At 38.2% G+C, this 27,968-nt stretch overlaps 1 protein-coding gene across 1 annotated transcript in view; it reads right to left on the reverse strand.

The window, feature by feature from the left end:
* LOC121424719 overlaps positions 1 to 27,968 on the reverse strand; it is a 112,026-nt gene that overhangs the window by 30,966 nt on the left and 53,092 nt on the right. The window contains exons 20-29 of the mRNA XM_041620468.1: positions 26,987 to 27,943; positions 26,611 to 26,691; positions 23,308 to 23,388; positions 8,114 to 8,194; positions 7,169 to 7,249; positions 6,307 to 6,387; positions 5,931 to 6,011; positions 5,178 to 5,258; positions 4,098 to 4,178; positions 3,906 to 3,986 (exon numbers count right to left, since the gene is read on the reverse strand). Of these exons, the coding sequence (XP_041476402.1) occupies positions 3,906 to 3,986; positions 4,098 to 4,178; positions 5,178 to 5,258; positions 5,931 to 6,011; positions 6,307 to 6,387; positions 7,169 to 7,249; positions 8,114 to 8,194; positions 23,308 to 23,388; positions 26,611 to 26,691; positions 26,987 to 27,943 (1,686 nt within the window). The remainder of the gene's footprint in view (positions 1 to 3,905; positions 3,987 to 4,097; positions 4,179 to 5,177; positions 5,259 to 5,930; positions 6,012 to 6,306; positions 6,388 to 7,168; positions 7,250 to 8,113; positions 8,195 to 23,307; positions 23,389 to 26,610; positions 26,692 to 26,986; positions 27,944 to 27,968) is intronic.

The raw sequence follows: 27,968 nt of genomic DNA on the forward strand, positions 1-27,968 counted from the left end.
GACCTTTGTTAATTTTCAGTGCTACAATTTTGTCAAATTCCAAAGCCCGATAGAAAAGAGGGCCATATTGGACAGCAGGGAATGATGGTATTTTCCCAATTGTTCTGGAGACTGCTCTAATACTAGGCAAGTTAGTTTGGAGGAGGCCTATAGGCAACACTTTTTAACTTCATTTACCTTGTCAGAAGGGAGTGTAATGGACATATTCACTGAATTAAGGGCCAATCCAAGGAAAGTAATTTCCTGTAATGGTTTGAGTACCGACTTATCAGGGTGAATAATAAACCTAAGCTCTGATAAAAGGCCAACCGTGGCATCAATTGCCTTCTGTACTTGGGCCTTATTGTTACCAATAATGGTGTTGTCATGATAACCCACTAAGATGTGGTTTGCTTGGTGCAGTGTGGCAAACACTGGTTTCAAAATTTTGGTAAAGAGCCGTGGTGCAGTACTCAAACCATTTGGTAAACATGTAAATTGAAAAAGCGAGTCTTGCCAAATAAATCTTAAGTACTTTCTATCTGAAGGGTGAACTGGGACCGAAAAGTAAGCATCCCGGAGGTCCACTGAGGCAAGAAAACAAATTTTCTGACATTGTGTTGCTGTATGTATGCTATCCATCTTAAAATGCTGACAGCCATACTTTTTCAGGTCAGAAAGATCCAGAATAACTCTTAATTAGCCCAGTATTTTTCTTGGGCCGAATAAAAATGTTGGACACGAACTCTCCATTCTCATGGGAGCATTGTTCAATCACCTTTTCCTCAAGTGTATAATTCTTGATTTGAATTACTTCAACTGTTCTGATATGAAAAGAGTGTGGGGGTAGTGAACGGTATGGTTTAATAGATAAATTTTCAAACTCTAATTTATACCCTTCAACAGCTGATAAGATGACGAGATCAGAAGTAATATTTTCCAATTGTTTACAAAATGCCTCATTCGGCCACCAATAGGAAACTTTGAATAATCATTGAGTTAACTCGTCTCTTCAGTAGAAGTAGTTACTTTGTTTTCTTCCAAGATGCACCCTGCTTTGGGGGGAAAGGGGCTGTTGAGAGGCATTCTGCTCTGCGAGCCTGGGTTCTGCCACTGGTTGTTCATGACCCTTGTTCTTGTGTCGTTTCCACTGGGGATGCCCTAAAAAAGGACCCTCTGGTTGCCTGACCACAAATCATGTTGGGCTGACTGAGCCCATCCAGATTCACGAGTACTGGTTTTATTCCTAGCATATGGGTGATATGTGTGAGACTTGAATTGCTTGTCCTTCAATTGGCCTCTCATCATCCCTGCAGCTGCCCACTCAGGTCTTTCACTTGCTTAGCAAGATCATCTCCAAATAAGAACTTGCCCACTTGGGAAGATTTGCACAATGGTGTAAATTTCATATTCATATCAGGTCTGATAAGACGTTTCCTTGTGCAATTTAGCTCAAAATTGGTATTGCTGAGCAAAGCGAGGCAATCTTGTTGAGCTTCAGAAATATTCTCTGGGTCTAAAGATTGCATGAATGCTGTCAAACCTCTGGTTAGTGAACGTTGAATTTTTTGTAGTTGCAGGTTTCTTTGTCTAGTTAGGCCTACTTGTTTTAGTTTGTCCCAAATGGGAGCATTAACTCTTGGCATATCGACCAAGGTTATCAATTGCCGTGCCCCATCTCTTGGGGCTGGGCAAACTTAGCGGCTAATGCCAGTATGCCTGGGCCTTAATTGGCCCACATCACATTCACCTTCCCCACTCTCGAAATCTGGAGCATGTGAATTGTCATCATTGACATTGGTCACATGGACCTGACCTGCGTGGAACTGTATTTAAGAATTCTGATCATCGTAATCATTATTATCATCGTAAAAAGACAGCCTCAGAATACTATCTTGATAATGGCTGACCTATGCCTGGGGAGTAACTGGCTCCCTGACTGGTTCTGAAAAGCCTGGTTCTCCAGTGCTTCAGTCAAAAGCGATTCTAATTTAGTCTCTCCTCAAACTCAGAGTTTGAAGTTGAGGGGGAAAGTTTATTCTTTTTGGGCTTGGCTTTGTTGGTGTCATATCGGTTCCTATGCCCGAAGAGCCCGACGGAGATTTAATATCTCCTTTATCTTTATGTTTTTGACAATTTTATTGGGCTTGGCTTTCAATAGTGCCATATCGGTACCTATGCCCGAAAAGCCCGACGGAGATTCAATCATATCTCCTTTATCATGAAGTTATCTATAACTGTATTCGACTTCGTCGAATACGAAGACTGTTGATGCGACGCTGGTTGCTGGCTCGTGGAACGGGTCCCTGCGCCCGGCTTCGCCGGCGTCTGGCCCGGTGGAGAAACCACACTCCGCTGCGACTGAGTCGCCGGCGGGCTGGTACCCACATTCAAGAATCACGATTCATAATCGTATTTTTGTCATGAAGTACTCCAACTCGAACCCAATGTCGATATCAGAAGGAGGTTGTAATAGAAAAGAGCTCTAGCGCAAAATTTCCAGCAACCAACTCGAAGAAGGGGAAGAAAAAGCAATTTTTATCTTACCCCAAATGGCGGAATATGACTGCCAAATCAATGCTGCGAACGTAATGACTGCGCATGCGCGGGCAGGATCTCCTGTAATTTCTCCAGGAGAATTACGAAATAAAATGGCATATTTACATTACAAATTTTAGTATTTTGCTTCTCAAAAGGGGGGGGGGGCAGGCGATGGCGTCATGAGGCAACATTTTGAGGGGCGATATGGTGTATCGGGTAAAAAAAACAACGCGAGTGGTCAAAAAATTATACATTTTTATTACAAAAATCCAGATTTTGACATAATGTTAAAGAAGATAGCATATTTTTCATCCTTGTCTCTTTCCTTTTCCTTTTTTTTCTTGGTGTGTACGCCACGGTAAACAAGATTTATTTATGATTTTGCATGCTTATTTAAAAAAAATAAAATCACCTTTTCATGACAATCTATCTGTTCTTTCTTTCCTTTTCCAGTTCCTCTTTTTCCCCTTTCCCTTTCATTCTCCCCCTTTTCTTTTTTCCCCTTTCATTCTCCCCCTTTCCTTTTTCCCCTTTAAGTTCCCGGTGAACTCCAACAGGGGGGATAGCTTGCCCCCCCTGCACTGTTAAGCAACTGCTCCCTGGGATGGGCCGGGTTGCATGCAAGTCAATCGCAAACTTCTCTGCTGCACGAATAGCTATTTTTATTCTGAAGTCCCAGGTAGTCTACATCAACAAATGCAGCAAAGGCTTAAATTTGTTCTAGATCTTTACTTGAAAGGAATTTACTGGCCCTCTTTCCTTGGGTAAGACGTGCATGTAGCATATATTTGCTCGTGATAAATCGTCATTTTCGCTGTCAACACACGACGAAGACGACGACATCTTATCTGCCATCGTATATTCTGTATATAACGTATATCATGTACAGCGAATAAAAAAAAATACAACGCGAACGAGGTTACATGCATTGTGCACGCTTGCGCGCGTTCACGGAAGTCCTTAACACATGGGGTGAATGGCGGTATTTCCAGTCGAGTCAATGGTATGATTTTGCATATTATTATTTTAATTTTGAGGTCAGGAGCAGAATTTACCGATGGCAACATTGTGCATGTATTCACTCATAATATTTTACATATTATCATGTCCATGAACCGTGGTTGTATTTGCCGCCCCACGGAAATGAAAAACTAGAGACATTTTCCTTGTCCATCCCACAGACTACATCAACTAAATATTCCTACACGTACTAGAAAGATGACGTCATTTTGAAAGATCACCTGGCATTTAGAATCCATGTTTTTGAAGTCACATAGCTGTAGGCCGGTATATGCGGGTTTACTGGTGGGACGGTATTCCGGCCTATCGGGTTCAAAGGGTTAAACAAGCTAGCACTAGAACATACATTGAGCAGTGTAGCTTACCTTGTGTGGTACATTGGTCATGATCGGTATCAGGGTTGGTCATATCTTCATCTACTTCCTGTTTGATGGTAATGGTTTGACCTAGTATGAACAAATAAGTTATAGAGAGCAAATAATTTAGACTGATAACAGTCCATCATGCTTAACTCTTTAAACATCAATCAAGCAACCTACATAAATCAGAGATCTTACCTTGTATAGTACATTGCTCTTGACCTGTATCAGGGTTGGTCATGTCTTCATCTAATTCCTGTTTGACCATGAAGGTTTGACCTAGAGTGAACAAAATAATTAAGATTTACTCAACAGTCAACCATGCTTAACCCTTTAAACAAGCTTGCTCTTGAACATACATGAAGCAGTGTATCTTTCCTTGTATAGGGCATTGGTCTTGACCTGCATCAGGACTGGTCATATTATGAATAAGTTTGCTCTTGTAACAAAATCTCTTCTCACAATGAGAACTGTAAGGCTTTTCTCCTGTGTGTGTTCTTATATGACGAGTAAGATTGGTCTTGTGAGAAAATCTCTTCTCACAATGAGAGCAATGATAAGGTTTTTCTCCAGTATGTGTTCTCATGTGACGAGTAAGAGTACTCTTTCTGGAAAATCTCTTCTCACAATGAGAGCAATGATAAGATTTTTCTCCTGTATGTATTCTCATATGATGAGTAAGAGTGCTCTTGACAGAAAATCTCTTCTCACAATGAAAACAACTATAAGGCTTTTCTCCTGTATGTGTTCTCATATGATGAGTAAGAGTGCTCTGAAGAGAAAATCTCTTCTCACAATGAGAGCAATTATAAGTTTTTTCTCCTGTATGTGTATTTATATGACAAGTAAGTTCGCTCTTGTAAAAAAATCTCTTCTCACAATAAGAACAACTATAAGGCTTTTCTCCAGTATGTGTTTTCATATGATGAGTAAGAGTGCTCTTTCTGGAAAATCTCTTCTCACAATGAGAGCAATGATAAGATTTTTCTCCAGTATGTGTTCTCATATGATAAGTAAGAGTGCTCTTAAGAGAAAATCTCTTCTCACAATATGAACAACTGTAAGGCTTTTGTCTTGTGTGTCTTCTTATATGATGATTAAAATTGCTCTTGTTAGAAAATCCCTTCTCACAATGAGAGCAATGATAAAACTCTTATGACGTCATTGTAAAGATCACCTGACATTTGTAGTCACATGACTGCAGGCCGGTATTCCAGCCCATCGGGTTCAAAGGGTTAAACATCAATCAAGCAAACTACATAAACCAGAGTATCTTACCTTGTATAGTAAATCGGTCTTGACCTGTATCAGGATTGGTCATGTCTTCATCTAATTCCTGTTTGATCATGAAGGTTTGACCTAGAGGGAACAAATTAAGAAAATAATTAAGATTTACTCAATAATCAATCATGCTTAACCCTTTAACCCTTTGAACCCTGAATTATTAGGGGCGTTGGTGACCTACACCCTGAATTATTTGCACATATCGACCACATTCACAAACACTCATGATTCAAAATCCAACGGCATTCCCCCCGCTAGTACCCGGACCAAGCCGACTGACATTGTTTACCTTCTCATAGACCTAGTCCATAAACAGAGATATCAACTTTAGTGTCTGTATTGGGCTCAAAATCACTGTTTTCGCCAAAGTCAGATATACCAATTGCTTCCCTGTAGTAAGCATGTGACTCGCCGCATATTACACCATGTGTTACCGAACATACGACACGAGCAACCACAAAAAAGTGGCATATTTGGGCCATTTTTTATGCTAAATCCTTCCGAAATCATCACAAACCTTGACTGAAATTATCGACTAAATATTCCAACACATACTAGAAAAATGACGTCATTTTGAAAAGATCACCTGACATTTAGAATCCATGTTTTTGAAGTCACATAGCTGTAGGCCGGCATTCTAGCCTATCGGGTATATGCGCGTTTACTGGTGGGCCAGTATTCCGGCCTATCGGGTTCAAAGGGTTAAACAAGCTAGCACTAGAACATACATTAAGCAGTGTAGCACACATTGTGTGGTACATTGGTCATGATCTGTATAAGGGTTGGTCATATCTTCATCTACTTCCTGTACGACCTCGATGGTTTGACCTAGTATGAACAAATAAATTATAGAAAGTAAATAATTCAGACTGATAACAGTCAATCATGCTTAACTCTCTAAACATCAATCAAGCAACCTACATAAACCAGTGTATCTTAATATCTTGTATCGTACATTGGTCTTGACCTGTATCACGGTTGGTCATGTCTTCATCTAATTCCTGTTTGACCATGAAGGTTTGACCTAGAGCGAACAAAATAATTAAGATTTACTCAACAGTCAACCATGCTTAACCCTTTAAACAAGCTTGCTCTTGAACATACATGAAGCAGTGTATCTTACCTTGTATAGTACATTGGTCTTGACCTGTATCAGGGTTGGTCATGTCTTCATCTAATTCCTGTTTGATCATGAAGTTTTGACCTAGAGGGAACAAATTAAGAAAATAATACCGCGTACCCGGGGGTCACAATTTTGGTCTCAAAAGTTGCGCGAGACTTGAAAGTAAAAGGTCAGCGAGCGACGCGGTCAAAAAATTTCGCGCAGCAGATTTTTCGCGAAAAGTGTCGAGGGGGGGGGGCTGAATCAGCCCCCCAGTCTTTTTAGGGTTAACCCTTTGAACCCTGAATTATTAGGGGCGTTGGTGACCTACACACTGAATTATTTGCACATATCGACCACAATCAATAACACTCATGATTCGAGATCCAACGGCATTCCCCCCGCTAGTACCCGGACCAAGCCGACTGACATTGTTTACCGTCTCGTAGACCTAGTCCATAAACAGAGATATCAACTTTAGTGTCTGTTTTGAGCTCAAAATCACTGTTTTCGCCAAAGTCAGATACCAATTGCTTCCCCGTAGTAAGCACGTGACTCGCCGCGTTTTACACAGTGTGTTACTGTACATACATGTACGACACGAGCAACCACCAAAAAAGTGGCATATTTGGGCCATTTTTTATGCTAATCCTTCCGAAATCATTGCGAACCTTGACTGAAATCATCAACTAAATATTCCTACACGTACTAGAAAGATGACGTCATTTTGAAAGATCACCTGACATTTAGAATCCATGTTTTTGAAGTCACATAGCTGAAGGCCGGTATATGCGCGTTTACTAGTGGGACGGTTTTCCGGCCTATCGGGTTCAAAGGGTTAAACAAGCTAGCACTAGAACATACATTGAGCAGTGTAGCTTACCTTGTGTGGTACATTGGTCATGATCGGTATCAGGGTTGGTCATATCTTCATCTACTTCCTGTTTGATGGTAATGGTTTGACCTAGTATGAACAAATAAATTATAGAAAGCAAATAATTCAGACTGATAACAGTCCATCATGCTTAACCCTAAATAGACTGGGCTATTTCAACGCCTAAGACTAGGGGGGGGGGCTGATTTAGGCCCCCCTTATGATCTCGGCCGTCGATCGCGCGATCGCAACGAAAATTGGCACACCCGTTACCAATGGCATTATCTACAAAACTATAACATCAAATTCTGCAAAAATCCCATGTTTCATTAATTATGCTAATTTATGCGTAAATCATAAGTTTGTTCTAATTAAAAAAGTAATGCCCCTGGAATGCTAATTTTTGTTTCACATACTCTAGATAGGCATCTGATCAAATTTATTTAAAAAAAAATTCAACATCACATTTATTTTCTTATGTATTCTATTGTTTTCTAAATTTCTTATTTATTTCTTTGTTTTTCGACTTTTTGTTTTTTTATTGCTTTTTCAATGGAAATTGTCGGGGACATTATTTTGACCATAAAAGAGAGAAAATCAATTGATTTTAAGCAGTAAAAGGAAAAATAATGATACATTTATGAATTTTTGCTAAAAACACTATTTGCATTGGATTTGTACTCAAATTCACGTTTTTGAGTAATTTTGGGTCTGCATGCACTTACGGAATGTTGCGTAATTTCCGAACCGCGTACCCGGGGGTCACAATTTTGGTCTCAAAAGTTGCGCGAGACTTGAAAGTAAAAAGTCAGCGAGCGACGCAATAAAAAAAATTTGCGCGGCGGGTTTATCGCGAAAAATGTTTAGGGGGGGGACTGATTCAGCCCCCCCAGTCTTTTTAGGGTTAACTCTTTAAACATTAATCAAGCAACCTACATAAATCAGAGATCTTACCTTGTATAGTACATTGCTCTTGACCTGTATCAGGGTTGGTCATGTCTTCATCTAATTCCTGTTTGACCATGAAGGTTTGACCTAGAGTGAACAAAATAATTAAGATTTACTCAACAGTCAACCATGCTTAACCCTTTAAACAAGCTTGCTCTTGAACATACATGAAGCAGTGCATCTTACCTTGTATAGTACATTGGTCTTGACCTGTATCAGGACTGGTCATATGATGAGTAAGTTTGCTCTTGTAACAAAATCTCTTCTCACAATGAGAACTGTAAGGCTTTTCTCCTGTGTGTGTTCTTATATGACGAGTAAAATTGGTCTTGTGAGAAAATCTCTTCTCACAATGAGAGCAATGATAAGTTTTTCTCCTGTATGTGTTCGTATATGATGATTAAGATTACTCTTGACAGAAAATCTGTTCTCACAATGAGAACAACTGTAAGGCTTTTCTCCAGTGTGTGGTCTTATATGATGATTAAGATTGCCCTTGTTAGAAAATCTCTTCTCACAATGAGAGCAATGATAAGATTTTTCTCCTGTATGTGTTCTCATATGATGAGTAAGAGTGCTCTTGACAGAAAATCTCTTCTCACAATGAAAACAACGGGGACATCCCGATAGACCGCGGGTCCGATAGACCGCGGATCCGATAGTCCGCGGGTCCGATAGACCGCGGGTCCGATAGTCCGCGGGTCCGATAGACCACGGGTCCGTTAGACCGCGGGTCCGATAGACCGCGGGTCCGACAGTCCGCAGTGCTTGTAAAATTGTGATCAGATATATCAAATGTCATCGAGAGGTCCAAAGGTCAAATTATACGAGACCATGGGGTTCTATCAGGTGCGGATCCATTGGGCGAGGGGGAACTGCCTCACCCCCCCCCCCCCGCTCAAAAAAAGAGGGGGAGAGAGGAAAAGGAGAGAATAAAAAGAGAGAGGAAGATGGGAAAAGAAGATAATAGAAAAGAGAGTAAGAAGGGGAAAGGAAAGACAAAGAAAAATGGAGAGGAACAGGGGAAAAGAAGAGAAAAAAGAGAGGAGGGGAAAAGGAAGAGAAGAAAAGAAAGCTAGGAGAAAGGAAAAGGAGGAAAAAGAAGGAAAAAAAAGAGGAAGGAAGAGAAGAATATATTTATATAGAGAGGAAGATGGGAAGAACAAGTGGAATGCCTCTGGCCGTCTCACCTGCATCACGCGGTTCAATATAGCAGCAGTGCTGACTTTGAATACTACTCTAACTCGCACAAGATGTTCAGTGATACATGGTTACTCTTATGTCCACTTTTTATGAACTAGACCAATAAACTTACAGAGATTCACCAAAAAACCCCAACATGGCCAAAGTTCATTGACCTTACATGACCTTTGACCTTGATCATGTGACCTGAAACTCAAACAGGATATTCAGTGATACTTGATTACTCTTATGTACAAGTTTCATGAATCAGATCCATAAACTTTCAAAGTTATGATGGTAATTCAACAGATACACCCAATTCGGCCAAAGTTCATTGACCTTTGACCTTGGTCATGTGACCTGAAACATGCACAGGATGTTCAGTGATACTTGATTACTCTAATGTCCAAGTTTAATGAACTAGACCAATAAACTATCAAAGTTATGATGGTAATTCAACAGATACCCCTGATTCGGCCAAAGTTCATTGACCCTAAATGACCTTTGACCTTAATCATGAGACCTGAAACTTGCACAAAATTTTCAGTGATGCTTGATTACTATTATGTCCAAGTTTCATTAATCAGATCCATAAACTTTCAAAGTTATGATGGGAATTCAACAGATATCCCCAATTCGGCCAAAGTTCATTGACCCTAAATGACCTTTGACCTTGGTCATGTGACGTGAAACTCATGCAGGATGTTCAGTGATACTTGATTAACCTTATGTCCAAGTTTCATGAACTAGGTCCATATATTTTCTAAGTTACGATGACATTTCAAAAACTTAACCATAGGTTAAGATTTCGATGTTGATTCCTCCAACATGGTCTAAGTTCATTGACCCTAAATGACCTTTGACCTTGGTCATGTGACATGAAACTCTAATAGGATGTTCAGTAATACTTGATTAACCTTATGGCCAAGTTTCATGAACTAGGTCCATATACTTTCTAAGTTATGATGTCATTTCAAAAACTTAACCTCAGGTTAAGATTTGATGTTGACGCCGCCGCCGCCATGGGGGTTCTATCAGGTGCGGATCCATTGGGCGAGGGGGAACTGCCTCACCCCCCCCCCCCCGCTCAAAAAAAGAGGGGGAGAGAGGAAAAGGAGAGAATAAAAAGAGAGAGGAAGATGGGAAAAGAAGATAATAGAAAAGAGAGTAAGAAGGGGAAAGGAAAGACAAAGAAAAATGGAGAGGAACAGGGGAAAAGAAGAGAAAAAAGAGAGGAGGGGAAAAGGAAGAGAAGAAAAGAAAGCTAGGAGAAAGGAAAAGGAGGAAAAAGAAGAAAAAAAGAGGAAGGAAGAGAAGAATATATTTATATAGAGAGGAAGATGGGAAGAAAAAGGAGAGATAGAGGAAGAGGGGGAAAGAAGAGAATAAAGAGAGAGAGAGAGAGGAAGGGAGAGGGAGAGAAGAAAAAAAGAAAGAGAAAAAAGGGGAAAGGAAAGAAAAAGAAAGAGGGATAAGTAATGGAGGAAAGAGAAAAAAAGAGGAAGAGGGAAAAGAAAGAAAAGAAAAGAAAGGAATAGAATAAGAAAAAGAAAGATGGAAATGAATGTCGAATGTCCCATTGGGGGATTTGAAATCTCATCTTTTTAGGTTGGAATATCAAAAATTTTCAGTTTAATCGTTGAAATATGTATTGTCTTAATGACTAACTTTTCGACCAGTCCATAATATTTAACATTTCTGCTCGCGCTTCGCGCTCGTGGTAATTATCTAGATACATACGCGTCCTGTTCAGGTTCACAAACATTGCCCAGAATGTTAAATTTTCAGGACAATATACATGACATTTTATTTTTAGCTTGCATATGGCTTATGAGATTATAACACATTTATGTTGCTTATAAAATAAATCTAGAAAATGACTGCTAGGACATGGGCGTTTGCCCACCCAACAAAAAGAGAGAGAATCAAGGCTAAGAAAAAATAGAGAGAAAAGGAAAGTGATTAGGATGAAATATACTATTATTTTCCAAATATTATGTCAAAATCTATCACAACCTTGTATTTTTGTAATAAAAGTGTAAACATATTTACTTGCCCGCTTCGCTCACTGCCAACTTCTTATTAATTTTATGCGATACGCCATATCGAGCCCCCTCGAAATTGTTGGCTCATTACGGCACTTAGACAAATCAACTTTGAGCGGCTGATCAGGGAAAATACGGGTGAAAAAAAATGGCCCCTCCCCCTATTGTCGGAAGCTGGGTCCGCCCCTGACTTAGACTTTCAGGATAAAATACAGGAAAATTCTTTTTAAAAAATCAGATCGCGCTTCGCGTTCTCATTATTTATTTAGGCCTTGTGAGATACCTCAACGTGTTTTTCTAGAATAAAATCTCAGATTTTCTTCAACGTCTACCCCTCCCCCATTTCCTTTCTTTTTTTATCTTGGTGCCCTCGGCCCTCCCTTCTGGACCCATGCTGAATAAATACGCCACTGATGAGGATAATTAGTCGAGATTGCATATTTCCTGGAGGTTATCATTAATAATATTCAAGGGTATACTAAAACAACAGTACAGAAACTACAGCTCCCGTTCACAATATTCTAGTAGGGCCTACTCTGATGAGAAGTTAAACCAAATTGAAACCCCCCAAAATCACTTGTGCTTCGCGCTCCCATTGATATTACATCATGGGCGGAAATCCCAGGGGGACAGGGGGACGTGTCCCACCTACTCAAAATAGTAGGGGGGACACAATATCAAATGTCCCCCTACTATTTTGGTCTTTGATAATCATAGAAATACATATAGGCGAGCGGCGAGAGGCCAAAATTTGGGACTTTAATCCCCCCGACTGGATCAAAGCAAAAACATACATCATTTTGAAGGAAATTTTCTGAATTTTTCAGAACTGAGAGTTAAAAGTGTCGCAGAGTGTAGCTTCACCATGGAAACCAGCCTTGAATAGGCCACGCCCATTTTTGCGATAAATGCAAAGCAGCAACTTATTATTTAGATTTGTTAATTAATTATACTAATTTATATATAAGTATAGAATTTTCAAGGATAAAATCACTACAGATTGAATAATATGATAATGCCTAGCAACCAAATATATATTTCATACATATTTGATTTCAAAATCGTTGCCTAGCAACATTATTTTCCCTAGCAACCATATTCACTTTTCAATATTCTTTAATTTTTTTACCAGATTAATTCATTTTATAATTTTTTAAAGTTTTTAATTTGTAAAAACTAATGAAAAAGGTAAATTTTGATGAAAAAGTGATAAAAGGGGAAGACTAGGATGTATAATGCATATATGATCATGAAAAGTTACCTTATTGCCGTGTTTGATGAACCCCTGCATGTGACGGATATCACTAAATAGATATGTTTGTGTGTATTTACGACTATATGAATCATTTAATGGATATTGTAATATTGTTATAAATCAAATAGATACCCTAGTGTGTCATGTTATCTGTTCTAATCTAAATATTTGAGTATTCACAGATTTTTCTGTTACCTATGGAAACCATTTTATGTTGCCTAGCAGCAGTATTTTCCCTAGCAACCATCACTTTTTGGCGATATTTCAAGCCTGTAACCTCCACAAAATTCCTATTTTGGGGCCTCAAAATGCATCTTATACTATTCTAAGCATTTGTTGTGGTGATGACAATTAATTTCAGCCATCTGGCCAGGAAGTCAGCATATTGAGAGAGGGCATGGCTGTATACAAAAAAATTTTCCTTGGGGTGGCAAGAAAGTCTCCAAGAAACAAAGCAAGGAAGCAAAGCGACTGAGTTTGGCAAGGGATGCTTTTTCATAGTAAATGGAAGGATATCATGCACACCTAGTGAAATTTGTGAAAATTTTCAGTTAGATACCCTGTGTCAAGTTATTTGTATAATCTAAATAATTCAGTATTCATAGAATTTTCTGTTACCTATGGAAACCATTACGTTGTCTAGCAACAGCATTTTAACTAGCAACCATCACTTTTTCGCGATATTTCAAGCCTGTAACCTCCACAAAATTCCTGTTTTTGGTCCTCAAAATGCATCTTGTACTATTCTAAGCATTTATTGTGGTGATGACAATTAATTTCAGTCATCTGGCCAGGCAGTCAGCATAATGAGAGAGGGCATGGCTGTATACAGAAAACTTTTCCTTTGGGGTGACAAGAAAGTCTCCAAGAAACAAAGCGAGGAAGCAAAGCGACTGAGTTTTGCAAGGGATGCTTTTTCATAGTAAATGGAAGGATATAATGCACACTTTTGGTGAATTTTGTGAAAATTTTCAGTTTAAAAATGCATCTTTTCGCTGCGTACGGCCATGGTAGAGGAAATGAGTATTATTAACAGTATCATTTAGTTTGTTATTTGGAACATTTTATTATACATTTTAGGAAAAGTAATATATATATATCCAAGACCAACCAATAAGTCTTAAAGTGTATCCAAGACCAGCCAATAAGTGCCTGCCATGGGAAAACGGAATTATTTATCTTGTGGAAATATAGTGATTGTGAACTCGAAAGCTAAACTTGTACTTTATGAGGTTTCTACTAAAATATGTAAATCACAATGATCTATCAAAGTTTCTATCTGCAATTCTGGCAACTCTGTACATTGTGAACTAAAAAACTAATTACTTAATGAGGTTCCTACTAAAATATGTAAATCACAATGAACTATCAAAGTTTCTATCTGCAATTCTGGCAACTCTGTACATTGTGAACTAAAAAACTAATTACTTTATGAGGTTCCTACTAAAATATGTAAATCACAATGAACTATCAAAGTTTCTATCTGCAATTCTGGCAACTCTGTACATTGTGAACTAAAAAACTAATTACTTTATGAGGTTCCTACTAAAATATGTAAATCACAATGAACTATCAAAGTTTCTATCTGCAATTCTGGCAATTTTCCTGTGTTGTTGGAAGTTTTTTTTTGTTATCATACCAATGGATGGGCAATAGGGCAGTTTAACACAGTAGTATACTTGCAGACCTTCAAACATGATTGCTGGTTTATCTGCACAACTTGATGAAAAAAAACCTTTTCAATGATCACCTGCCATGATTTAAACACAGATCAAGAGATCCTCAGTATGTCGAATGTACCAACTAGACAACAAAAATTACTCTAATCTGTGCCTGTTGCTCACTAGAACCGATTAGTCTCTGTACATTAGTGGGCATTACATTACTGATTCCAGCAGTTCATTAGCAGGTCACATATCTGTTTAAGTAGAATTAATTAGGTGTAAGCCCTGTTATTGTCTCATCAAGATTAATGGCAAAGTCCTAACCATAGAACTTATGAGTATTCCCATTTAAGTTCTTTCTATAACTCCAAACCAATCTCTCTCCATTTCTCGAGAAGCCACCTCCGATCGAGAAAATGTAATTATTGGGGATATCAACAGTCACAGCATTATCTGGGGGTATGGAGGAACCAACGAGATGGAGAACTTGTTGAGAACTGGTCAGATGCAAATCAGATTGCATCACCCAACAAAATGTGACAAAGTTGTGCTTGACCCTCTCCCGCACACTCAACATCAACCTATTGAGCTGAAGGTGAATGAAGCCATCACTCTACGCACACTTCCCTTTCACAGATGTTTCACCCTGAAGAAAGCAATCTGGGAGCAGTTTGTCATAGATCCGGATAACTATCCACAGGATCTTCCAGCACTCCCTACTAGTTACGACACATTTGGAAAGCTATTGAAGAAATCATCAGAGAATATCCCACGAGGATGCTGTACAAACTATTCTCCGGGCTTGACGAATGATGAAGCTGCTGTACAGTAAATATTTCAGGAGCTTTGAGAATGGCCCCTTTGGTGCCGATACACTTGAATGTGTTGGAAATTGACAACTGCCATTATGGATAATAAAATAGAAAGTGACAGTAATTTAATAAATCAATGGACATGACTCACAACAGCAGAAAAGCCGGGGAAAACGATTCGGATCCTTGAAAAACGATTCAATATATACCCATAGTGACCACCGTTCAAGTGGCCCACTACCTTCTTGTGTACAGTCAAGGTAACCCTATTTATTGCCCACGAAGGGCCAACCTCCCTTAAATAAAAGTGCAGTGACAGTCTCCCAACTAAGAGTCATTTAAATTCACAAGACCATTCAGCCTGAACGTCTTGTCTGCTTGTGCTAGGCTATCAAAGGGAATAATTAAGAGCAACAAGGTACCTGGATTAGATGATGTCCTCTGTGAGCAGATCACCCTTCTTGGACCAATGGCTGCTGACATGTTAAACCACTATTTGCATGAAGAAAAAAGAGGAAATTTAGGGTAGTTGCCAAAGTCGAGCCAGGCAAAGACCCAATCAGAGTTACAGAAAAATCTCTCTACTCTGTCACACATACAAGCCCTTTGAAAAGCTCCTGCTTAACCGCATTGTTCCCTTTGTGACTGAGTTCTTCATTCCAGTAGATTCAGGCCAGTAAAGTCCTTCACTTATCAAGTACTGAATCTGACTCGGTACATCAGATGGTTTGAGGAAGGTCTGAAAACTAGAGCTGCCTTTGTTAACTTAACTGCAGCTTATGAAACAGTTAATCGTGGGATAGGCCTTCTTACGAGGAAAGTCATTGTGGTGACAAAGGAAGTCAAGTTGACAAGGCTAATTCAAAAAATGATGAAACCGGTTGTGAATCTCAGTGGTTCCAGCAGCAAATGGTGGAGGCAGAAAAAAGGTCTCCCACAAAGAAGTGTCCTTGCCCAACCCCTCTTTAACATCTACACAGACGACCAAGTAATCCGTCTGTATGCTACCATAAAGAGTAGATGATCTTTACCTATTGTGTGGCACAGTCCCCCAGATATAGAGGTATCAGCACGGGTGGAAAAAAGAGCAAAAAAGATGTCCTTCTTCCACTCTAACTATGAACCTGACATAAAGAGACTGGAATCAAGACAATTTCCTTCACTTGACTGAATCCCTTGATAGCTATGCACACAGTCAAAGGATCGCCCTAGGGACAAACCACCTCCAGTCTGTGACGCAAAAGCTTTCCATGTGACCTACGAATCACGCCCCAGGTTCAAATGACAATTGGCCATCCTGGCTATGCCTTACATGGCTATGTCTTACATATGGTCTGGAAGAAAAAGGTGCAGTCATTAATATGCAGTTCGGGGCTACAGCAGGGATGCAGACACTATCTACGACTGAGGAGAGGATCACCTTTTTTGGTCTGCCCCCCCCCTCCTACCAGAGCCGTGCGCTGCCAAAGATCTGGAGTCACTCAACCCAAAAGCCAGATCTTGCTTGAACCCTCGACTACAAAGGACTTGTGTCGTTACCCGAGAAGATGGGCACAGCGCAAATATTGCCCTTTAAAATCATTCAGTACGCTATGACCAAATGAAAGCAAAGGTGTGCAGGAGTTTGTCTCTCCAATAGGTGGCATTTTAAGGGGGTATGTAGATATTGGGTAAGATTGTTAGCATCGAATATCTTTGCTCTTTCACTGACAAATTGTAAATTTCCCCTTAAAACACTAACATTCAGAATATAGGCACCGTTTTCAGCAAAATTTTAGCCTCACCATGGACCTAGGTCCATGGCCTAACCGACAACCCCATCAGGAACCAATTAAGTCCCTGTCCCCTCCCCCATCCAACAACCCATGACCAAATAATATTTTTTCCCCAAATGTCAGATTACCATAAATAGGTGTATTCTACCAGTCAGATAATTAATGACATACTACTTAGCTCATTAAAGATGTCATGTCCTGATAATGGTACAAGATCTACATGTAGTTTTTCTGTGGAAAGAATCGAGTGCAGTGGCAAAGGCAGTGGCAGTTCAAAGCTCTGGTAGGAGGGGTATGCCAAAAAAGTGTTGTATCCTGTGATCATCCTTACAGTTGCAGGAAGTTTCTTCAATCCTATTGTAGCCCCATAGGCGGTTCAACAAGATCAGGTAGGCCATTCTTCACTTGGACCTGGAGAGTAACGTACTAAGTCCATAGGTGAGATTGTGCATCACAGACTGGAGATTGTTAGACCAGTGGGTGACGCTTTTATGCGAGCAGAGTCATCAAGGGATTCTATTGAGCAGAGAAAACTGTGTCTAGATTTGAGTCTCGTTGCAGGCTCATGAATGACGAGTGGAAAACTATGTTCTTGATTGTTTTTTTCTTTCATCTGTGCTGATGACTTCTCATCTGACGTACGGTGGGGGCAATAATACATAGTAGGTAAAGATTACCCACTTCTTTCAGTCACAGGCAGTCAGTGATGGCTCTGCAAGCTCCATTCAAGATTTGGGGTCAATATTTAGCACCAAGGACTGCGTACTCAGCAGTGCAGAAGCATAAAGTCAGAGCTGTGCACAGAGAGATTTGGCATCTATCAATTCCCCATATGTTTCCCAGCTTCTTCAGAATGATATTCCTTTGCTCCAAATTTTGCATTTGTTTTGGCAGCATGTTCTTTGTATGAAAAAAGAACGGTCTACAATGACGCCAAGGTAGGTTGGCTTATTACCACCTGACCCTCAGTTTTTGATCTGCTCTCTGTTCTAAAGGTGGAATACACTAAGTTTGAGTCTTTCTGGATCGGAACAGAGATGATTTATAGCACAGTAAGGAGTTAAACTTGCCAGATCATTACTGAGTCCGTTTTGGCACACTGAGGAGTGATTATTACTTTAGAGATTACTGTTCAATTCAATGTATTTCTACTCCATTCAAGTAGTGATACAAAATTATGGCTGTAATTTAAATGTTCCAGCCTTATCATTTGAACAAATCATCATTACAAATGCAGATGCATTTGTATTTGTATTATTAGTATCAGCATGTTTTACCAATACTGTAGGGGTATCATCCCAATTTTCAGATATTTTCTCAGAAATATTTCTTATGCCATGGATGTGTTTGAGATTTACATTGATCTAAATCTCCATGGAACGAACAGTAGCGTTAGTGTAAGCCCAACAATCATGACAATAGAGGCATCTGCACCTGTTTTCTGAAGCTTTACCAATGTCAACGTCATTTACATATGTATGCATGTTGAGAGGAATCCTTGTCTATTCTTTCAGACATCTTTTTTTAAACTGAGTATTCAAGGCATCAGTTTTTGACCATCGCAGTCACTGACACTATCGCTGTAGCAGAAAATACCCGAAAGACAACATCAAAGATTACATAAGCTGATATGCCTCCTATCTATATTCTGGGACTTTCGTTGTATGCCCCACCCTGGTTGTCTCTATTCAGCAGATGTGTGCAAACCTCATGACATATTACATGACACTTAGGCATAGAAAACATCTCCCACTTGAGTAAGCCTTTCTATCCTTAATGGTTTTATTGTCCTTTTCTTGGCCTGATCGGAAGGATAGCTCAGTCAATAGACATGATAGAGCGGGGGTTTCGGATTCCGGTGACCTGGATTTGATTCTCACTTGGTGTATTTGTGCTCTTTTTTAAGGCACATCCTCATTACACCCTCATTACCAGGTCTTGGAGAGGACATTAAGCCGTCGGTCCTCTGGTTGTTTGCTTAAAAGCATTCATGCTTTCTTAGCAATCGGGTAAAAAACACCATATTAAGGCTTAAGATCCAAAGTTTTCATACTTTCATCCTTCTGATTTCTTGACAGTTATCAGATTGAAAGTGACATAATAAATTCCCTGTGATTAAACTTCTGACACCTATTAATAGTATTAAAGTTTCATCAGAAACTTGTCGAACTCACAGCTTTGGCATCTTTGGGCTACAACCTCAACACAGACACAACTTTGGAAGATGGATATGCATGGGTGATTAGGTACTATTTGACAAGAGAGATCCATTTGTTAACCATTCCATATTCACTCGAAGAAAGTAATCTACATGTAAATATGCATCCAAAAGCCATTGCCAATGACCCAATTGAGTACTAGTATAGGAGGGCCCTGAAATTGAAAAAAAAATATCTGTACAAGCTTTAGGTGAAGGCCCACTGTATGATCAAAGTTTTAATAAGGGACTGTGCCTAAATTATAGTAGTGTTGTCCATTTTATCATATCATCAATGCTATACCTACTGTAGCAAACTAAAAAAGAAAGAAAAATGCTATGTACCCAGCAGCTATTTCAGTTTCAGTTTATGAATCATCCAAACCATATTATTCTATTTTTATCTGCAAAAACATTTAAATTTCTCTTTGAAGCTGCTCTTTTTTAAACGATAAAGAAACGAAGGGGTGTCCTTCAATTTACCATTGCCAGTATGCATGTAGGTATATTATCGTACAAATGGTACTGTACACTTAAAAGTGGATTATTTTCCCCCAAATTCGTTAGGGGGAAACATATCGTTGCTAAGGTTAATAGTGTTGCTAGGCAATGAAATTGTGTCAGTACATAATGGTAAAATCCGGAATATTGTTTGCCTATCGATAACAAACTATGACATGTTAATTCTCTCAATATTTTTACTCTAAGGCACAACTTCATCAACACATTTAGCCGAGATGAAGAGTGGTAACATAGCCGTTGCTAGGGAATATTGTTTCTGGGCAACACATTTGACTCCATGGAAGCTATAAAATAGACAGTTTGTTGAATGATTACTGAAAACGAGTTTGTAGACATCTAAATTGATAATTGTTTCAGTATTATTGCTCATAATGGACTATTTTCCACAGATTTGTCCAGGGAAAAGAGTGTTAATATAGTCGTTGCTATGGAAAATAGTCGTTGCTAGGCAACAAATTGGTATCCATGGATAATGTGAAATGGTCATTTTGTTGCTGTGCTATTGAAGACAAGATAATTGATCAGGAATTATTCACTCAATCAACTTTTTCACCACAAAATAGTATAAAGTATGTGACTTTTACGTACATGTATATGTAGCAATGTAGTCAAAATGAACAATAAAATGGCGATTTGTACGATGTGAAGGGGTGTGTCCGGTTGAGCATAGCAAATTAATTTGAGGTTCTCAATAGCTTAAATGGGGGGTTTCAGTTCTTTATATTATTTTTAAATAATAATTTATGTAATTTCATTGGTGTAACTTACTTGGTTTAATTCAACCTAGTTAAAAAGTTAAAAGTTTGGTTTGAAATGGAAAAATAAGTGGTTAACTTAAGGAGCTAAATGGTTGCTAAGGAAAGTTATGTTGCTAGGCAACAATTTCAAAGAAAATGTTCATAAAATTCATGCTAAGTTGTTTTTCAGTAATTCTTCTTACAATATATAGTAGATCTAGCCTTGAAAATAAGAAAAAATATCTGATAATTTAAATTAATAAGTAAAAATTCAATATTCGTGATAAATATTCAATAAGTATCTAAAATGGGCGTGGCTTGTTCAAGGCTGGTTTCCATAGTGATGCTACACATTACGGCATTTTTAATGCCCAATTCCGGAAAATTCAGGAAATTTCCTTTAATTTGATGTATGATTTTGCTTTGATCCAGCCGGGGGGATTAAAGTCAAGAAATAAGGCACTTTTTGGCTTCTGGCCGCTCACCTAATAGTTCTAAATCGAAATAAAACATGTATTTTGGGACGAGATGACCTTACTTTGGCGATGATAACCCTTTTTTTTTGCTTGTCATATTTTCCCGCCCCTTGTCCCCATATGCGGATCCAGGGGGCCGAGCTCCCCCCCCCCTTGGCGGAGCAAAAAAAAGGGGAAAAAAGGAAAGAAAGAAGGAAACAGGAGGGAAAAGAAAGGAGAAAAGGAATGAGAAGGACGACGAAGGCACAAAATAAGATGAGGGGAAGACTTGGAAAATAAAAAGAATCTTTCGTGCAACTATATAAAACTTTCGCTCGCGCTTCGCGCTCACATTGCCTATTAGGTGATTTACATATCTTGTTCAATATGGAGTTCGAATATCAAGTTTGGTAGTCAATATACACACATATTTCACCTCGGAATTCGAACTTTCATTATGTTGTGTAATTTACAAATTGGTTTTTAATAAGTGCTCTGTAAAAGTGTCACTTTTATGGTTTGAATGTTAACATTTGCTGCTTGCGCTACGCGCTCGCAAATTTTGATTTATCAGGTACCTATATTTTCGTATATTCCATAAAGTTTTCAAAATATTCCTTTTCTGGTCTGATTGTTAAGGCGCATTAGCTAGAGCGCTGCACGCTCTCATTTTGATTGGCGAGTTATATAAATGTTTCAATATTGTTTATACAACAAACTACTTAAAATCCCCTTTTCATGACAGTTTATCAAAAATTATAGCTCGCGACTTGCGCTCGCCTAATGGTTAGAAATATATAAACTGATAAATCCTATTCATAATCACAAAAGTGAAATGTTTTATGCCATGATATCATCAGATTTCGCGCCCTCATAGGCATTAATAAATATGATATAAATTTAATAATTAAATTGTTCCTTTGTTTCATCTCACGCTTAGCAAGATGAATAGGATGATAGTCATCATTTTCATATGATGGCATGTCGTAAGGATGTCCCGGTCCTATGTCAAAACTCAAAGCAATACTAATATCAGCTCTTTTTTAAGTGCAATCCATACCCACCTTACAATTTTTCTACAAAGTGCTAGAAATATAAAGCTGAAATTGACTCTTTTTTCAGATCGGACCATCAAAGTTTCATGATTTTCATGATTAAAGTTGTATTTAGAATGCCTAGATTCTAGGTCTAAATATGAAACACTCTCGCGCATGTTTATTCAGATACCCAACTTGTTCTCTAATTTAAGTCATTATCCAGTTTCAGATCACAATATCAAAACTTTTCTGCTCGTATTTTGTGCTCGCATTATTAATGTAGGAAGACCCCATATTACTCATCCTTTTGATGATTAACAAAACATTGGGGGGGTAACAGTCCCCGACGATAAAAATATGGAGATATTTTCCTTGAACAGATGTCAGGGGCGATTGTCCTGTGGGTCATCGTTATAGAACCCCATGGACTCGTATCAATGGCCTTTTGACCTCTTGAGGACATGGATTTCACTATATTGTCCTGATCATAATTTTACATACACCGCGGACTATCGGACCCGCGGTCTATCGGGCCCGCGGTCTATCGGACCCGCGGTCTATCGGACCCGCGGTCTAACGGACCCGCGGTCTATCGGACCCGCGGTCTATCGGGCTGTAACCGAAAACAACTATAAGGTTTTTCTCCAGTATGTGTTCTCATATGAGTAAGAGTGCTCTTGACAGAAAATCTCTTCTCACAATGAAAACAACTATAAGGTTTTTCTCCAGTATGTGTTCTCATATGATGAGTAAGAGTGCTCTTGACAGAAAATCTCTTCTCACAATGAGAACAACTATAAGGCTTTTCTCCTGTATGTGTTCTCATATGATGAGTAGGAGTGCTCTTAAGAGTAAATCTCTTCTCAAAATGAGAAGAACTATAAGGCTTTTCTTCTGTATGTGTTCTCATATGATGAGTAAGAGTGCTCTTAAGAGAAAATCTCTTCTCAAAATGAGAGCAATGATAAGATTTTTTCTCCTGTATGTGTTCTCATATGATGAGTAAGAGTGCTCTTGACAGAAAATCTCTTCTCACAATGAAAACAACTATAAGGCTTTTCTCCTGTATGTGTTCTCATATGATGAGTAAGAGTGCTCTTAAGAGAAAATCTCTTCTCACAATGAGAGCAATTATAAGGTTTTTCTCCTGTATGTGTTTTTATATGACAAGTAAGTTCGCTCTTGTAACAAAATCTCTTCTCACAATAAGAACAACTGTAAGGCTTTTGTCTTGTGTGTCTTCTTATATGATGATTAAGATTGCTCTTGTCAGAAAATCTCTTCTCACAATGAGAGCAATGATAAGGTTTTTCTCCTGTGTGTGCACTTATATGAAGTGTAAGATCTCTCTTGTTAGAAAATCCCTTCTCACAATGAGAGCAATGATAAAACTCTTATGACGTCATTGTAAAGATCACCTGACATTTGAAGTCACATGACTGTAGGCCGGTACTCCAGCCCATCGGGTTCAATGGGTTAAACATCAATCAAGCAAACTACATAAACCAGATTATCTTACCTTGTATAGTAAATCGGTCTTGACCTGTATCAGGATTGGTCATGTCTTCATCTAATTCCTGTTTGATCATGAAGGTTTGACCTAGAGGGAACAAATTAAGAAAATAATTAAGATTTACTCAATAGTCAATCATGCTTAACCCTTTAACCCTGAATTATTATGGGCGGTGGTGACCTAAACCCTGAGTTATTTGCACATATTGACCACATTCACAAACTCTCATGATTCGAGATCCAACAGCATTTCCCCCTCTAGTACCCAAACCAAGCCGGCTGACATTGTTTACCTTCTCGTAGACCTAGTCTATAAACAAAGATACGAACTTTAGTGTCTGTTTTGGGCTCAAAACCACTGTTTTCGCCAAAGTCAGATATACCAATTGGGCAATTCCACGTTACTCACGTTACACAATTTAGGCACCTTAACATATTGTAATTGCCATTTTTTGCTTACTGTGGGGTTTGACAATCTCTCTTTTCTGCACAAGGTTTATGATAACTTAATACACCTTGGTATATTATCATAATTTAGTTTGACTATTCTATCCAGAAAATATAGGCAAGCAAATTCTTGTTACTCACGTTACATTTTTGGACCACATAAATCAAGAACATGACTTTGTTCAAAAAGTGTCCTCATACTGAGTGGAATAACAACTAGTGGGTTTATGATTTTTATAGCTGGCATAGAGGTTCACAAATGTAGATGCTCAGAAATTTTGAAACATTTCATATCTTTGACAAATTTACCAAAATTAGCGTTACTCACGTTACACGTTACTCACGTTACATATTGAACATAACTCATTGCCATGCTCCTGACCATGAATATTTGCTGGAAAGTGTGTATTTAGATGTAATTAACTATTAGAATTATTTTAGGCATAAAATGGAACAGGGTTGTTAACCTCTTTTCTCAAGAATGACTGTATTGTCCATTTTATATGACTTATCATTAGCAATTACGACACATACACGTACGATGTCAATTTTAGTGAAAATACATGAATTTTGTAAGTGATGTGGAGTGAAAAATATTCTCCTTTAATTCCATTCTCCTAAAATGAAATTCCTTTCAAGTTTCTCTGAATCACTGAGTCCAGAGACACTTGAATTTTATTTAGTCAGTCGTTTGAAGATTTTAATAATCGTGAAGCAAAATATCAACTGGCAGAATGAGTATCAAAAAAATATTCCCCTAGACTCCACACCACATTTATGTGCAATCTGATCCAACCTCACACATGAACTTACATACATACTCTGTTATGTTTCTCTTTCATGAAATCCCATGAATGAATTAATTGTACTGTAAGCATATATCAAGCAAACCTATCTGATAAAGTTAATGTGCTTGCTTAAAGATTAAGGGGAGCAGAATTATGTGTTCAACAGATAATATAGTAATTCTGACCAAAACATCTAATTATTGAATTACAAGGTTAAGAAATTATATATCCCTTCCCCCTTCAAAAAAATGCAAATTGTGAAAACAGAAATTTTCACCTTTAAGCAAACTCAAATGAAATGAAGTGTAATATCTGTTTATGCTTTATCCATCTGTAATCATTAGACAGCTTAATAATTTATGAAATTACTTATTTCTAGTACATGAAAGCAATGCACCAAAGTTTAGTGTTGGTATTTGAACATTAGGCTATATATATGCAAATCATGCAGACTCTTCTAAGCAAAGATACAAATTTATTCATCTTTATTGATGAAAAGTCTGAGAAAGGCCTAAAAATGAACAGTAAACTTGAAAGGGCAACGATTGTTAGCTACATCTGGTTTATCTATATGTTAATGACAAAAGAATGTACATGTATGTAGTTGCAGCAAACAATTATTTCATGGGAAAGTCTTTAGAATCAAGGTTGATTGTCATTCTATTATTATAGATCTAGATAAATAACATAAACTTATCTTTGTGAAATCATGAAATCTTAGCTAAAAACTGACAACACTCATGATCACTAACACAGAAAAGCATATGTGGGACAGTGTATCAATATTGCTTGGAAACATACCTGACTTTTGATGGAATTTATTTTGCTAATTTCTCAGCAATTACACATTTTCTTCAAGAGCCATTTGGCACATTTTTATTTATTTCTTATTTATTTAATATATACAAACACTTGGTTGGTCATTTCAATTGATTCTGATTGAACTAATTTTGTGATCTTTACCACAACTGGCACTGGCAAATTTCTCTTTAATGACATTAATGACCACTTTAAAAGGGTCATTAAAGGTCATTAATGGACCAAAGTCTTTGTTTTTACCCCTTAGTCATACAGTAAAAGGGTACTGTACCATAGCCTGTGAATAACATATCAATATCACAATTTTATGTCGTTACTCACGTTACACCATCGTTACTCACGTTACATTGTTACTCACGTTACATTTTTTGGGCCTCATTCATTGTAATACCATGACATGTATACAGCTCCTACTTTATTTTTATTATCAGGTACAAGGAGAATGAAGAAAATTTCCATTGGCACATTTTGAATGGAAGGGAATATTAAAATATCAAACTTTTTCAGTTTTTTCGTTACTCACGTTACATTGGTTTAAGCGATGGGGTGGCATGCTTTTTACCCACTCATGGGATTGGAAGACACTTTTGTGTCTTTGGCAACTCAAAACTAATGCTCCATACATTCTAAAAATCAACTGAACAACTGCTGACCATTCTTTCATTATTTTTTAATTCAAATTAATTTTTTAGGTAAATTTTACTGTTTTTTCTCAATAGAGTTGTAAGTTAAGTTCAAATTTCAATATTTGCAATTCTTGATGGAATTTTTGGAAAAAAAATGCTGTTCCGTATGCCCAGAAGTATACTGAACAAAATTAGGTGGGTGACAAGTTCCAAATTATGAATTTATTTTTTCACCCCATGGCACCCATCTCATGGAATTGCCCAATTGCTTCCCCATAGTAAGCACATGACTTGCCGCGTATTACACCGTGTGTTACTGTACATACAATACGAGCAATCATAAAAAAGTGGCATATTTGGGCCATTTTTTATGCTAAATCCTTCCGAAATCATCACGAACCTTGACTGAAATTATCAACTAAATATTCCTACACGTACTAGAAAAATGACGTCATTTTGAAAAGATCACCTGACATTTAGAATCCATGTTTTTGAAGTCACATAGCTGTAGGCCGGCATTCTAGCCTATCGGGTATATGCGCATTTACTAATGGGCTGGTATTACGGCCTATCGGGTTCAAATGGTTAAACAAGCTAGCACTAGAACATACATTAAGCAGTGTAGCTTACATTGTGTGGTACATTGGTCATGATCTGTATAAGGGTTGGTCATATCTTCATCTACTTCCTGTACGACCTCGATGGTTTGACCTAGTATGAATAAATAAATTATAGAAAGCAAATAATCCAGACTGATAACAGTCAATCATGCTTTACTCTTTAAACATCAATCAAGCAAGCTACATAAACCAGTGTATCTTAATATCTTGTATCGTACATTGGTCTTGACCTGTATCAGGGTTGGTCATGTCTTCATCTAATTCCTGTCTCACCATGAAGGTTTGACCTAGAGCGAACAAAATAATTAAGATTTACTCAACAGTCAACCATGCTTAACCCTTTAAACAAGCTTGCTCTTGAACATACATGAAGCAGTGCATCTTACCTTGTATAGTACATTGGTCTTGACCTGTATCAGGACTGGTCATATGATGAGTAAGTTTGCTCTTGTAACAAAATCTCTTCTCACAATGAGAACTGTAAGGCTTTTCTCCTGTGTGTGTTCTGATATGACGAGTAAGATTGGACTTGTTAGAAAACATCTTCTCACAATGAGAACAACTATAAGGCTTTTCTCCTGTATGTGTTCTCATATGATGAGTAAGAGAACTCTTAAAAGAAAATCTCTTCTCACAATGAGAACAACTATAAGGCTTTTCTCCAGTATGTGTTCTCATATGATGAGTAAGATTGCTCTTTTGAGAAAATCTCTTCTCACAATGAGAACAACTATAAGGCTTTTCTCCTGTATGTGTTCTCATATGATGAGTAAGAGTCCTCTTGGCAGAAAATCTCTTCTCACAATGAGAACAACTATAAGGCTTTTCTCCTGTATGTGTTCTTATATGACAAGTAAGTTCGCTCTGGCAACAAAATCTCTTCTCACAATAAGAACAACTGTAAGGCTTTTCTCCTGTATGTGTTCTCATATGATGAGTAAGAGTCTTCTTGAAAGAAAATCTCTTCTCACAATGAGAACAACTATAAGGCTTTTCTCCTGTGTGTGCACTTATATGAAGTGTAAGATCGCTCTTGTTAGAAAATCCCTTTTCACAATGAGAGCAATGATAAAACTCTTCTCCAGTGTGTGAGCTCACATGGGTCATAAGATGATCCTGGGATTCAAAAATCTTATCACAATGGGGGCACTTAAAGCTCATATCTAACTTTGTTCTCAGACTGCTAACTGATCCCTCTTCTCTAAAGCATGCTTTCAGATGTAGAATGAAAGCGCTCTCATCCATGAATGTCTTACTGCATTGTAAACACCGATGTGACTTCTCTTCACTGCATTCTATCATGGGCGATTGTCTCTTGTCCTCTTCATTCTCAATCTCTTTACCTAGGGAAAAGGGAAAAAATATTCG

The sequence above is a fragment of the Lytechinus variegatus genome, chromosome 12 (genome assembly GCF_018143015.1).
Source record: "Lytechinus variegatus isolate NC3 chromosome 12, Lvar_3.0, whole genome shotgun sequence".
Lineage (NCBI taxonomy): Eukaryota > Metazoa > Echinodermata > Echinoidea > Temnopleuroida > Toxopneustidae > Lytechinus > Lytechinus variegatus.